Source organism: Phalacrocorax aristotelis, chromosome Z (genome assembly GCF_949628215.1).
Source record: "Phalacrocorax aristotelis chromosome Z, bGulAri2.1, whole genome shotgun sequence".
In the NCBI taxonomy this organism is placed as follows: domain Eukaryota; kingdom Metazoa; phylum Chordata; class Aves; order Suliformes; family Phalacrocoracidae; genus Phalacrocorax; species Phalacrocorax aristotelis.
The window spans coordinates 8,194,663-8,210,178 of record NC_134311.1 but is presented as its reverse complement, the minus strand read 5'-3'; the positions used below and the strand labels follow the sequence as shown (position 1 = coordinate 8,210,178).

General features: G+C 38.3%; 1 protein-coding gene across 1 annotated transcript in view; it reads left to right on the top strand.

The window, feature by feature from the left end:
• The window catches only part of MSH3 (mutS homolog 3), a 113,288-nt gene that overhangs the window by 58,068 nt on the left and 39,704 nt on the right, over positions 1 to 15,516 (top strand). The window contains exons 13-14 of the mRNA XM_075079604.1: positions 3,460 to 3,592; positions 12,120 to 12,307. Coding sequence (XP_074935705.1) covers positions 3,460 to 3,592; positions 12,120 to 12,307 — 321 coding nt within the window. The remainder of the gene's footprint in view (positions 1 to 3,459; positions 3,593 to 12,119; positions 12,308 to 15,516) is intronic.

Genomic DNA, 15,516 nt, shown 5'->3' with positions numbered 1-15,516 from the left:
CGAATATGCTGAATAACTGTGCAGTGCAGAGAACAGATTTCTTTTAAGGTGGTTTAACAACTGATCAGTATAATATATTTGGGCTCAACAAAATATTTATTAGTTTACATATAAATATTTGAAGTTTAAAAGCACACATTGAAATTAATCATCTGGCTGTTTTTATCATTCACTTCCCTGTCCTTCCCTCCTCATACACGTGCAGGTTTACATAGTTCTTCACTGTACTTTCTGCCTTCTGAAATAGGAATCCCAGTATGTCTTGTTTACAGGTGGAAAAAATGGGTCATTTGATACTGGATGCCATTTTCCTGACCCTTTCTTATTTTGGGGATTAAAGCAAAAAAACTGTAAGGATGCTTAGTTTTAGATTACTGGAGCTACAGTGACACAGCCATATGTGAGGATGATTAAAGTGCAGATTAAGCTTCGAAGGGAGGATTTTTTTTTAATATCTGCATCTATTTTACGTATTACTGTGTGTTTTCAATTGGCCACATAGATATAATCATGCTGTTTGAGTGGCAGTGTTCTGGAACAGAATTCTGTGTGAAAATATACATGCTTTTTATAATAAAATACAGATTATTTTCTCCTTTAAGGTACACGTGTTTACAATTTAACAGTTCAGTACTCCTTCACACAGAGGAGTGTTCCAGGGTTTCAAGTACAGTGAATTTAATAATTCTCCCTGAAAATGTAATTGTGGCAGCTGATACTGTACTTTCAGAATTTCAGTGTAACTGTTTGCTAGCTTCAGTGCTGCATACTTGGGGTATTTTATTACTTTGTCATTGATATTAACACTTCTCAATTTCCTTTCCATTATCCAGCTGTAGTTTACAGCGCCTCGCTAATCAATGTACAGAGCTTAAGTCTCTGCTGTCTTGAATATGCTGTGAGAATGCCAACAGCTTGCTCTTTGGTTATTTGGTTGCATAACTTTTAGTAACCCTGCCAGTCTACACCAAATACACGATTGTGGCTCTTAAGGATCAGATTTAAAGCTTGGATGTGTTCTGTGCTGAAAACAGCCATTATAGCTCTCGGCAGTTGCACCGACGGTACCTACTGTCTGCTGCTGTTGCTTGCAGATCGCCTGGATGCCCAGAGGAACAGGAGAAATTATTAATTTTGTTCATTTGGCATTGCAGGAGAAGTGGAATGGTGGTGGGGAGGAAGGAGGTGTTCTTGTGACCTGCAACAGGCCTGCTAAGCATCACCTACAAAGTCTGACATTTCTGTTTTCCTTAGGGCTGAGGAAAAGCAGTCTTTTAGGATAGTGGAATATTTTGGGTCCTGTGGTGTGACCAGAGAGTTTGCTACCCACTTCAGAGGTAACAGAGTGAGTTGCTAAGGTGCCTGGGGTCAAGATGACAGAGAGTCTGTCCCCAGTTCATATGGTGGCTGTGGAGGAGTGCATCTACCTGCACTCCAGGTAGATGTAGATGGTGGCAGGTGGGGCACTGCAAATCCTGGCGTTGTACAGCAAAGCTGCTCTGGGAATGAATATGTGTCATTTGTTTCAGATGAAGGGATAGTTTTACTGTTTTAGTATAAAGCAGTACATCACTGAAAAAATCCTGGCACTTAAATGCTGTTAGATTTATGTGTATCCAAGTGCACATCCAGTCATGATGTTCTCCCTTTCACATGCTGTATAATAAAATTACAAGGACTCTTAGATTTAGCTGTCTTCAGGGCCAGAGGCCTCTGACTGCCAGTTTGTTGTAATGTCTGCAACCTGTGGAGCTCCCTAATTTTGTTGATTTCCGCATGGATAGTATTTGTTAGCAGCTACAGTGGCAAGTGGCACAGCAGTTCGGCAATAAAAGCCATGGGCAAGACAGGCAGTCTTCCCTGAAATGTTAAATTTTGATTGCATCCCTACTTTTTATCCCTCTGGGCTGGCTGTGCTCTAAGCATCTCACTGGTCCATGAGAACAGATGTGGGCTGGGCTGCATTTGCCTCACACAGACTTGGCTGATGTATGAAGTGTCAGAATGAAAAGACTGCTTTCTTCTTAACCTGCAAGGGCAGATGGACTCGCACACAGCAGCATGGGGATTTTTGAACTTTCTTATCTCAGGAAGAGAATGTTGTGATAAGGCTTAGTTGTCATTCTGGGAGAAAGCACAAGGATTTCAAAATAAGCACTGGGTTGTCTTGAGGATTTTTAAAGTTTCTTAGAAAATCATGTTTCAGATTCAGCCTTACTTCCCAGAAACTTCCCAAATGATGGCTAAAGTCTTTCAGTGAGCTGGTACCCGCAGACCATGCCCAGCGGCACATTGGTGGGTGACTCTGGGGAAACATATGATCTGGAGGAGATGTTTTTGTTGTGAAACCTCAGCAAATCTCAGCACGGTTTTCACCCAGTTGACTATATTGTCAGTACACACAGTTACCTCAGAGATAAAGCCTGAACATGAAAAAGCTACGTTCAAAGGAATTGTGCCATTCAGCTTTGACACATCACTTTCAGTGCTGTCTTACAGTGAGCTCACTACTTTTCGCTCTATTTCCTTTGGGTTGCATGCACTGGCAGTGCTTTTGTTCACTAGCTCCTAAAGATAAACTCCTAACCTGTATGTTTTGGATGCACCCATGTACACCTAATCTCAGTCTTTTACTAGAAAGCAGCATTCAGGCAATTTGGTTGCACAAAAAGCAGAAATGGAGTTTACCTTAGCTCTGCAATCTACAGCCAGTTCATGGATATATTGGAAGTTGCAGGTCTGCCATTAGGAGTGGTGTAAATCGAGGTGAACCTTGACAGTAGGCTGTCCATTTTAAAGCTCTTTTCTGACAGTGGCTGTAAGGATATGATGGTAAGGAACGTGCAAATAACTATAGAATTGTTTGTTCAAATAAAAAGGTGTATTCGCATTGTTTGACTTCAGTCCTGAAATATGGAGATTAATGTTACAGGTTTTTAAAAAAAGGAAAAAAGAAGCCGAAAACCCAACATGGTTCTGATTCATGTTATTACAGTTGCTGGTCTGGATCAAAAGAGAAGGCCAAAATGATAACAAATATTTATGCCCTGTTGAAATAAAGTATGCTATGTAGAGTTCAAATGTAAATGCTGCATGCTTTTCCCCCAGGTACTTGTCTGCAAATTTACAGTTGGATATTTGGGATTCAGTGTTGCTCATATTACGTAATACTAGAAAAACATGTAGACATGGGCACTGAAGTGTATGTTTGGCTGTTTTGAGCACAGATAGGAGATAATGAGCTTATATCCAGGATCTTGCTTGCATCTTGAATGAAACCTGAATATCCGCTGCATTTCTTAATTCTTCTACTTCCTCACGAGAATATGGCCTTAGTCAAAGTTTTAAAAATCCACAACAAAACCAAAACAAACCGAAGGAAAAAGTTCACCAGCTATATGCCTTCCCCTGAGAGAAACATAAGTTTTATTTATTGATCTTATGATTATTCTTTTGCAGTGAAATAAATGCCCGGCTTGATACTGTGTCTGAAATTCTACTGTCAGAATCCGGTGTGTTTGGTCAGATTCAAAAACTTCTTTGTAAGCTGCCAGATATAGAGAGGGGCCTCTGCAGTGTTTTTCACAAAAAGGTATGCCCATAATTACCCTAATTTATTATTTTCTGAATGAAATAATTCTTAATGTACTTCCATAGTTTTTGCATGTTTAAAATACTTTCTTCTTAGCAAGACTGAGACTGACATAATAGAGGGATGCAAGTTCATAAAAATTATTTTTGCTTTGTGGTGGGATTTTACTTTGTTATCAGTGATATGCTGATAGAAGAAACGCCTGAGTGGGGTTCTAGAACACATACATTATATTGCAGATGCTAACAAGAAAAACATCTATGGTACTCGTGATTTAGTGTTTGGATTCAGTGAGATGGGATGGTGCAATAGGTCCTTGTGCCATAGATTATTTCCCTTTAAAACAAAGCATTGCATTCTGTATGCTTATCTAAAATCGCACTTGCAAGTGAAACCACATGGCTGTAGTTAGCTGTTTTTGAAAGAATGTTAATTTGTTTATAAATGCTGTAACTTGGCTCTCACTTGTACATTTTAATAAGAATTACTTGTAATGAGACACTGACAATTCTTAGTTGAAGCAAATTAATGTGCTAATAGCACCTGTGCAGTACTTAATGTTCCTTTATTTCGCTGTTCTATTTAGAGGTTTTGACAGTTTGTTTTAGATAAAGGAAGAGGTGGGTAGGAGAGCAAAGTTGTAATTTCTTTGGATGGTACAGCACAAAGGTTTCCTCTGCGTGAAAATCCGTTCTTGTATAATTTTTAAAGCCCTTATGTGTTGCAATGTTAGGCATATGTAAATACTTGCATATTTCAGTGAATGGATACAGAGGTCCAGCTGTAAAGAAGGTTATGAAAAGGAGTGTGCACCAACCCCCCCCCCCATCCTATAAAATGTACCATACCCATATGATACAATTGTTCTTTCAAAACAACTGTCCAGGAATTATGAAATTCACTTTTTAGTGGTTTAACTTATTTCAGGTTGAGTGATATGTAATAAGGTTTGTAGGTTGGGTTTTCTTGGTTTTTTTTTTTTTTTTTTTTCATTTGTTTGGGTTTTTTTTTTTGTACTAGTCTGTATCTGTTTTTCAGGTGTCCCTTCCTGTTGTAAGGCTGCTTACCCTTCTCAGCTTTAAAGCTGGCATTTAGGTGGAACCATTCAGAGTCCCTGGGTTTTCATGTGATTTTTGGAATGAGGTGACAATGTAGTTTGCCTTAACAGCCACAATATTGTGAAGATACATGTTTAGTGAATGAGGTGTTGGAAAGAAGTTGCAGAAGTGCTCCAGCAGAATCCTTAAGAAGGGTAAACAACGCAGGGGAAGCTCCAAGCACACACATTTCATTTGAATTAGCTTCCCTTGGTAAAAATCTAGTTTGTCAGCCACTGCAGAACACTGTGGAGAGTGTCCAAAGCACTGAAGATCTTTAGGACTTTGAGGAGATGACAGTGTCTCTGAAAGATGGGGCCTGTTTTGAGGAAAGAATCGAAAGCAGACTCTGGGAAACAGATTTTGCAGTCTAGACAGACAGTGAATGTGGAGCCTGAATAAAGGTCCCTGCAAAGCAGATACATATTCAGGAACACAGGGTAACTGATTTTCATTAATATTTTTTTTTTCAGAATATCCAGTAAATGCTGCCATTTCAGTTCCCTCTAGGAGCATTTCCAGTTCGGTTAATTCCAGATGTCTGTCTCCCACATGCTCAGAATGAGGTTCCCTGCATTTTCATTCCCATTAAGGGTTCCAAAACTGAGTGGAGCACACTGATGGCTTGACTAAAGGAATATGCTGTAATGCAGGCTTGTTAATTCAGTGACAACTGCAGGAAAAATAGGTGAATGTGAGAAGTATTTGATCCTTTGGGCCCTTTAGACTTCAGTGATGTTAGTGTTTGAGGAGGTATGTTTCACAAAGGGAGACCCCTGAAGTGTACAGAGGTGGCTGGGTCATCTCAGTCGTTCCAAATGCCTTTCATTAAGATCAGCCACTGCGGAACTTTTATTGTGCAATGCACTTTGCACCAGTAACCTCTAGAGAAGACGGGGAGAAAAAATCAAGGCAAAACAATGCTCTGTTTTGGAACTGACTTTGCAAGGCAAAGCATCCTTATGGGAGCTCTTCTGGTAAATAACACCATTGTATATTTTCCTGGTCTGAATGTTAGTTTTTTTAAAAGTCTGCTAATGACTTGGTAGTATCATTCACATTGGCAGTTGTTAATCTGACCCTCCACAAGCTCCCATTACCCCAAACCACCAAAAACCATTGCTGATATACCCCCCAGCTATGAGCAATATGGAATTAGAAGAGCATTCTTGTAGTGAGAATTAGGTATTACTTTGAAGGTCATATTACCACCTCTGAGTTTGTCCCAGCCTGGAAAGGACTGTTGGAATGGTTAAGGAGACAAAGGCAATGTTGCTGTTGCTATGGAGAGTGGAATTAATACAAGGACTGGGTGGTGTTCTCAGTTCCTGCAGCTCCAGCACCTGACATCTTGCCAGGCTGAAGTACTGTCAAGAGCAGAATGGCCTCACCCTTCTGTATGGCAAGAGAAGGATGGCTGGAGATGAACTGTTGGAAGACTTTGTGGTAGCAGTCATAAGTTGACTTCAAAAAGAAACTGAGAAACTGAGACAAGGGAATTGTCAAGGGTTTGTCTTAGTGCCTGGATCTGATGCAGAATTAGATCTTGCTGGAAAAGACACATTGGCTCAATGTTTTCCATAACTTGTGCAGCCATGCCCTCTGGTCCCTGGAGAGAGACACCAAATAATTGAACAAAATGTAGGCCACATGCATTTTCTTTTGTGATCCTCCATCTCAGGACAGTGGGAAATAAAAATGGCAGGATCCTACTTTTTTTGGCTCAGTGTTGACTGCTTAGCCTTGCCTTGGAGTGCACAGAATGGCAAGAGAGCAGTCAGAGACCTATGCCTGAGTAGGCCTAAAAACCAGTACAGAGTAAACATGCCATCAGTACTTTTAGAAATGTGTCCTATGGAGCCATCCTGATGTTGCTTCCTCGTTTCATGCCTGGTTTCATGCAGTGTGTTTCAGAAGATAAATGTTTATACAGGCTTGATCCAGAAATGTTTATCTTATTTGTACCCTTTGCTCAATAAACATTATTTTTTGACTAAAGCTCAGTAGTGGACAGGAATCATCATAACAAATGGTCTTTGAATTTACAGAACGCATTAAACTGAAGCTGTTTCACTGAACTTGTACACAAGGAGTGAGGTCAATAATCAGACCTTACCAGGGCAGGTGGTAAAATATAATTTCAGTTTGTTCTGCCCCTAACTTCAACTTCAGTCTCTCCTTCATTTGGAGTTCCTCACAAGTTGCTGCAGTTGGGAAAATCTGTTCAGTTCTGAATCAGTCTCTTACACTTTGCTGCCCACTTACCAGCCTGCTCACCTGGGCAAAATAAAACAGGCAATTGCTAGAAGGTGGGTATTTGCTGCTTGGCTGGCTACAGCCTCCTTGTGGTATTTGCCTTTCCGTTTTCCAATGAATACTTCACTACTTCACTGTCATGCTCCAGCTCCTCAGAGAAGGGTGCTGTTCAGCTTGGTGCTAAGTGTTTAAAATCTTTCACATAAACTTGTCAACCAGAATGGTGCTGAAAATATGCCCTTCGCTGAAAGGTACATTTGATACTTCATTGAAGGTGGTGTGATTTTTCAGAAGATTCAGAGAAAGATGTTGTAATTCTGATTTTTTTTTTCCCTCTTATGACACCAGTACCTGCTGTACATGCTCAAGAAATTAGTTACTGTTTGGGTAGAATGTTTAAAATAAATTCTTCCCATAGCATAACATATTATAGACTTCAGCTAACATATTTTTTTTTACATTTTTTATTTTATGATAGCAGTATGCACATCTTGCATATACTATACTTTCAATATGTTTTAGATTTGCAATACTAAATGCTGATTTGAGCAAATTGTTCCCCATTAAGCTGATTAATATAAATAGTGTCATAATAAGGGGACACAGTAACCTTAAAATTAAATACCTCATTTTTCCTAAACCAAAAATAGTATGCTCACTACACTAAAAATATAAAGGTAGTTATTACAGTTTGAAAGGAGTGACAAATGTATGCTGCATTTCAACTCCCATTATTTTCTTTTGATTTGAAATGCTTTTAACTTGGAGTGGTCACTGGCTGTCAGCTGTGGGTGTCTGTGGCTCCCTTTTAGATATGTTGGAAACAATTTCGCTAATCAAACAAGGCTAAATTGCTTTTAGTGTTGTTGAAAGGGTGTTAGACCTGGCATACTGCTGTGTATCTTTTGTGTGTTCTTCTCAGTGGCAGTCATACCACTTTCCGTATGGTTTGATAAACTGCTTGTTGAAACTATTGTTTGGCATCACTGTCAACTCTGAGGTTATTTTTCTAGTGCCAGAGAAGCTGTAGCTATCATCGACAGCATTTCAAAATTAGACTTCAAAAATGGCATTGAATAAGCTTGTGAGAATCTTCTGTGAATGCAAGACTGTTAATCCTGCTTTATGTAAACAATTTTTACTGTATTTTAAAAGCTTCTAGTTTATAACACAGTTATATATCTTTTGTAAGGTTACTTAGGGTTTAAATGGAACCAGTCCCACTTTAATGGAGCCCAGCTTTTAGTTATTTTTATGCATCTGTTCCAAGTTATCTGTTTGCTAAGTAAATAATTTCTGCAGTGGAGCCATTAAATTTTTAGATGCAAAGTCCTGCAGGTTTACTAAAATCAAGCCAGGGGAAACAGTAATACTCTGAATAAACACAAAAGGAGTATGTTCACTCTCTTTCTTGGGAATGTTGTGTGTAACAAAGCTGTTTGCAGTAAAGCATGCTGAATTTCCCATTCTCCAAAGGTACTGTAGACTGTAGCTCACAGTAGAATCAAATAGGTTTTAACTCATTAGAATGACGATTATGGTGTGTAGGCTATCAAAATTTCTGTGAGAAGCTTCAGCATGCTTAATGAAGCATCTTTTGAGAAATCTCATAACTTTCAGGGTTGTTATGATGTATTATGTACATGACCAATTTTGGGTTTGGTTTTTCTTTTTCCCTACTTATTCTTTTATTTGCGACACTGCCTTGAAATCTAGATTCCTCCCCTTATTAAAGCCTCACCTTCACCAGTCTCACCACCCTTATTGAAGAACACCTCAGACAGGTATCCTCATTTATTCTTCAAATGTTTTTCTTTTCCCACCCTTATATAGTGTACTAATTAAGTCCCTATTTGTTTTTTTTTAAAGAACAATTTAACAAAAAACCCAAACAAATACCATCTGTTCAACTTATGTATTTCTTACTGTCCATATTTGCTCATTCTTCTTTTCTGGGCATTGTTCTCCTGTGAATCACTTCATGCTGTCTGTCAGGGTCCTACTTTGCAATTTCACGTGGCAGGGCTTCAGCCTTTCCCTCCTTGAATACATTTTGTAGTCAAGGGGAGTCTTGCAGAATTTAATTCTTAATCTGCATCAAGGTTGATGATGATGCAGTCAGTCATAGTGTATTTTACTTTGACTTTGAGTCCAAGTCTCTATTTTGTTTTTTATACAAATTTATAATTTCTTTAGTCTTTCAGATCTTTCCTTTGTGCTTTGATTTCAAATGCCACTGACAGATTTACTACTTTATTTTTTTGTTTTATTTTGTTGTCAGGGCTTTTACAAGACAGAATAAGTTTCAGATTATCAGAAAGTTAATTCATAAATTGCAGCAAGTGCAGGGGAGAACCAAAGTTTTCGTGAGGCTGAATAATGGATTGTTTACGAAGAAAGATTAAAAGGTTATAGTTTGGTTAAATTGATGACTAAAGGAGAAAGCTTAGAGGTATTTGAAGGGTGCTAACAGCAAAGAGGGAGTTGAGTTAGTGTAATACAAAGAGTAAAACTAGAGATATTGGGATTAGTTTAATGGAAGGGAAATTTAGGCTGTTGGATAAAACTTTTACATTATGATACTTATTGCAGTACGGATTAGTTTGTGAAAGGAAGTGGTAAGCACATAGTTTTTTTGAATATAAGAGCCCAAGAGTAGAGAAAAAGAAAACATGCAGAAGAATTGAGCAGTTGCAGGCAAACCGCCTAATGGGTCTCTTCTATCCCTAATTTCCATGGATCTGAAACAAAGATGAACTTAGGTTTTCCAGAAACATTCAGAATGTAATCTCTCTGGCCTTCCTAAATGTCAGGAAGCATCATGGTTAAATTGCATATTCCTTTAGTCAGGTATCTGCCAACTTTGTGTGATTGGTATGACCAGTTCTTCACCACACAGCCATGCTTCAGGGTAGTTGGCGAGTATCTACCAGACACTGCCTTTATGAAAACTTCAGCTACATTTACTTACTCATGTGACTGAATACATTTTAAATGGCCAGGAATGATTGTTCTTAGATTTTTGTTTAGTATGGCCTTTGTGATAGAGCACACAGCAGTTGTTCTGTCTTCTGTGTAGTTGTTCTGTCAGTGTTCACAGATAGTGAACACAGCAATTAACCTCACAAATTAGTCTCTTGTAGCCTTGTTGTTGTTGGTCACTTACAACTTCCAGCATCTGTAGTAGATTGCCAAGGCTGCACATTTATATGTATCTTTATTCTGTGTTTATACAGCATGGAGGCCACTCTTCCATCACTGGCCAGTGACATGTATTTAATGAGAAGACTAAGGCTGTAACTGGAGTTTACCTTAATTTATTTATTATGGTTTTCAGAATGTTGCATTCTGAAGGGCTAGTAGGCATTACAGAGTAAACTTATTTTAGGGTTTACATGTGTGAGGAAGGAGAGAAAATGTTCCTTTCCAGCCCAGCATTTTTGTTAATACTTGCTTCTTTGTTTGGGTACAGAGGTTATTTGGGAGAAATAACTACAGTGTAATAGATGAGAGAATTGTCTTAATTCTTGCATAAGGGTGTGGGAAGGAAAGAGAGTTTACCTCTGGGGAGAAATTTAAAGAGAAGGGATGACAAAATAAAAATGTAGAGTTGTTTTATGAAATAGTGATTCACTGAAGCCTACATGTTCTGTCATCAGTGTTGTGCTGATCACCAGAAAATACAGACCAGAAATTAAATTCTAGACTGTATGTTGCCTCAGTGGGGAAGAGAAAAAGTGTGGGAAGAGAAGGGTGCAACAAATTGGCACAGAAAGAATATTATAGTGGAAGCATTCGGTATATCCTACCCCTTTCCTTGCAACCTCAGGTGAGGAACATAAACCAGTTTTCTAGTGTTTTCAGTTGACTGATGGGAGAAATTCAGAAGACTGAATAGAATTCTGAAGAGGAATATTTCTGCACATCAGTAAAGTATGAAAAAATAGCAGCATAATTATTAATGGACAACTTTTTTCAAACCTTCTGAATAGAGATGTCCTGGAGTGCCACTGGATTCAGCAGGGTTTGAAGGCATTAAGTGTCTCATAGGGCCACATTTCCACTTGGTACGCAAGTGTGGTGTAGCACAAATACAGAGTTACTTCTGTAAAGACCATTTCAGTATTGGTATTACCTAATTTATAGGTGGGGCACAAGAACCGTAGGTAACTGAGAGCTGAATGGGACAACTGGGGGAGGGGGGATGGATTAGGAGTGTGGCAGGAGGTGGGTTGTTTTGTTACAGTTTTTAACTACTTGTGAAATCCTGACCCTGAACGCAAATTCATGAAAATGAGGTAAAGGTAACAAACTGAGCTGATGCAGAAGAGCACCTAGAATCTACCAGCAAAATACTTGAGCCACATCAGAAGTAATATTATTGGTTAAAAAAAGAGGAGAGGAGAGCTTCTCTTTCACAAGTCACTGCTTTTGGTGAGAAGCTGCTTTAAGGGAGCCAATATGCTCCTCTGTGGATGTCATGAAGCAAGCTCTGAAAGCACTGTGTGCTATTGGCTTCAGTCTGGGAGAATCCCTTTCAACGATAGCCTGGCTAGGTGCCTGAAAGAGACAAAAAAATCTCTTAGAACTCTGTAGTGAGGAGAGGGTGAAAGACAAAGACTGGATTAGTGTGTTCTCCTTAGTCTTCTTGTCACATAGACCTGGGAGTAGCCAACCAGAGGCTGAAACTGGCAACAGCTGCAAACACTTTAAGCAGTGATTGCTGGTTTTTCTCTTTCTGTGGGCTTTTTTTTTCTTTTCTGTATTCTTGTTCCAAGACTCTCCCTCTCTGTGCCTGACCTTGTCTTTCCAAACCCTCTCTTTCCAAAATAGCAGCCTGGGGATTCAGATAACAGCACGTAGATGCACAAGCCCATACCAATAAGTTGTGGTACTCATAAAATTTCTCAACCTGCTTTCTTTCTGTTTGCACATTATTAGCTTATTTTTCTGCTGTTTGTCTACTACATGTGTGTTACACATCTCCATCCAGCAACAGGAATAATGGAGATTGGCTCTTGACTGATTCCTAACAACAATGGGTAAAACCATTAGTCTGCTTTATTAACCTTGTGAATGTGATAAGATTATGCATTGTGTTACAGTCCATACCCCGTAGGATTTATTAGTAGTATAATACATTGTAGTGATTTAGACATTGCTTCCTTCCTCAGTCCTCAACCCAAGAGTTCTTCATCTTGGTCAGCACCCTGTCTCGTCTGGAGTTGGAAATTCAAGCTCTTGTTCCAGTCATACAATCTCATGTGAAAACTCCTCTATTACGAAATGCACTGTTGGAAATCCCAGATCTTCTCTCCCCAGTAAAACATTATTTAGAGGTCATTAATGAAGAAGCAGCCAAGTAAGTAGAGTAATCTTCCATGCCTCATAGGATTTCTGACTAAATGTGTTCAGTTATGCGAACTGTGCATCTTGTTTTTGTATATCTTAGTTTTATATTTTTTGTTTCATATTTATGTACAGGGTACTTATAGTTAAAGCAGAGGTTATATTTTCTACAGCTTGTATACTTTTTAAAATTAAACTAGGGGAGGCAATATTTTGTCTAGAGAGTGCCTCAGGCTGAATAATTTTTTGAATATTTTTCAGCTGTTTTGGGGAATGAATTTAGTGCAAAGTATGTTTTGCTCATCTTAATTTGTTTAACAACTTTAAAATTATTTTTTAAAATAGAGAAGCTGTTCCTTTTGAAGAGAGACTTGACCTTTAGCAGAGTGGCTGCTCTGCTTTCAGGAATATGCCTTTTACTATTTTTGTGAAAATTCTTCAAAGGCATGAGTGCCCCCATCCTTTTTTAAAAATCTCTTTACATGCCCACTAATGACAGAGAATATGAAGTTTAATAGCTCTGGAGGTTCCATGTAGCCGGTGTGATTTGTACCTGCTCAGAGCATTTCTGGGGTTAGTGCCCTGTTCACGGACTCCCTCTAGAGAATGACTAAACTAACACCGACCTCAGGCTCTGGGTGTGATCAGGCTTTTCTTTGCAATGGCCTTCCTGCAGTCTTGAGAGGTGATCTGAAAGCATGGAGGCTGTCTGCCCCTTTTTTGTCTTAATTCTGTCCTTCATTGGTCCAAGAAAACAAAATGGTAGACAAAGGAAGAAGGTGCTAAATTGGAATGAATATGCATTATGAGGGAGTGTCTTTAAATAGTGTACTGTTTCTTCAGAGGAACTGTTGCCTCCATTGTCACCCCTAGATCCTATTTTTAACCACAGGAAGAAGGCAGGAGGCTTAAGATGCAGAACAGTAGAGCAAGAACATGAGTTCAGTAAGGGAAGGATGTGTAAAGACCTCTCAGGGGACAGGATTTAGGAGAAGTACCTTGTGGCCAGTAAAAGTCACTGTCTTGCAGAAAAAAAGCCATATAAAATGTTGTAAAAAAGGTTTTCTCGTGGTGCTAAGACCAGAAACAGTCTGTCTGGCTTGCACAGCCAAGCTTTCTGAGCACTTAACTTTGTAGGTTTTTGGTTTCCTTTCAGTGTAGTTTCGGTTTACACAACATATTGAGTGGGCATTCTGAACTCAAAATGAGTATCATCCAGATCATCCTAAACTTCCCTGCTATGAGAAGTTTCATTTAACTTCGAACATTTCCTCATGTGTAATATTATGAGATATAATTAACGGTAATATACCTAGAGATTTTTCAATGAAACATGTGGCATGTAGTTTAATATGTAGTTTTATTGGGGCAGCATAGTCTTGATCTTTATTTTCAAAGCAGACTAAAAATAAACATCCAATTTATTTATAAAATCTTTTTTATCTTTCTCCAGCTGAGATTTAAAATTAAAGAAATTTAAGAATTAAAGCCTATAACTTTATTTCTGAATTAGAGACAGATGCAAGGTGTATAAAGCTAAGAATTGAGATGGATAGAAATATTTTGCTATGGCTGTTGGACAGGTAGGATTATGAGATTTCTGCTGATGCTTTGTATCCTGTTATATCTGTGGCAGATTATGACAAAACAGACTCATTTAATTAGATTTACTGTAGGTAGGTTTAAAATATGTTTTTTTTTTCTGTCACTGTGTTGATGTTGGCTAGAATAGTATACAAAAATAAGATACAATAGTGTAAGTAGGAAATACCATAATTGATCTGCAGAATACATATATTTCATTTGCATTTATTCAAGATGGCTAAAATAACTTACCTTTTGGCCTTTATATATCTTGAACTTGTGTGGCAATATTATCTGTACTTAAAAATTTTTTACTGAAATAATGATGACTACTCACACATGCACAGACTCCTGTGCATGCATGTATACTGCATCACATGTTAATTTTATTGTGTCATGTATAAAATCCTGGAGTCATTCTCAAAAATATCCCTCTGCTCCAGGGGAGTTCAAGATTTTGGGTTTTGTGGGTTTTTCTAAACTGTCAACCTTTACATTTTTGTTAGGCATCACATAGCAGTGACAGTCTTCACAGTCAGCTGCTGGCTACCAGAAATCCTTTTTCCCTTGTATTCCCATGGAAACAGGTCTAATTAGCACAAAATAGTTTCTAAAAATTAGTATTGCATTTTAAAATGGCATCTTTACTGTCACTTATATAATAACTCTATGCGTGTAATGCAAAATCAAAGCACAGCTTTGTGTTACCTGTCTGGTCACTGGTTCCAGTTGTAGTTTTATTCTCAGGCTAAGGCATATCGGAGTAGATAGAATATTAGACTTTTTATTACTTCCATGTTTTATTATTTTCAGTTTTGTAATTACTTGCTCTCCAAATATTAGATTTCAGGGTAATTATGTAATTAACTGGTACAGTTTTGTAGTTGCTATAAAATACAACTGTAAATTCCAATTAACTTAGGGCTGACTGTACTACTTTTTATTGTTTGCCTGATGCTTAGTACGATAAGTTATATTTTTGTTATCTGTGACAACCATATTTTTAATAGTTTGTTCAGCTTCCCAGTTTTAAACATTTGAATGGCATTGCCTGTTTCAGGTTTCAATCCTGAGCTGAGATAGCGCAGCCAAAACAATTCTGTCATTTTCTGACACTGAGACTAGAAAAGAGTGTTATTTTGCATGTATTAAAAATCCTCTGGTTAGTCTTTTCTTGAGAAAAGAAAAGAAGCTACTCTGAGAAACTCCTGCTTTGATAGAGGCCTTGTGGGAGGGATTTTTCTTTGCAATCCTCATGAAAATCCACGCAAATTTGGCCAAATTCTAAATATGTCAAAAATCTGTCTTCATGTGATGTAGAAATTATTTAGAGCTTCACATTTAATAATGATAAAGATATTGTCAGCACTTGGGATGCACCAGGTTGGGGCAGCAATTGTATTCCAGAATTACAGATGGAGACAGAAGGGAATGATCTTTCTTATGCTTACTTCTCTTGCTCTGCTTGACGGAGGGAGAACAAACAGAAAGCTGCAGGATACACATTCAGAGATGACAAAATATGAGTCAGCAGGGTTTTGTATAGAAGCAAAAGCATAAAGTGATAGAGTAGAAAGGAACAGGAATAGATTGGTTTTGAATACATTGGGGGGGAGCGGTATCTTGGTGTAGCCTCTT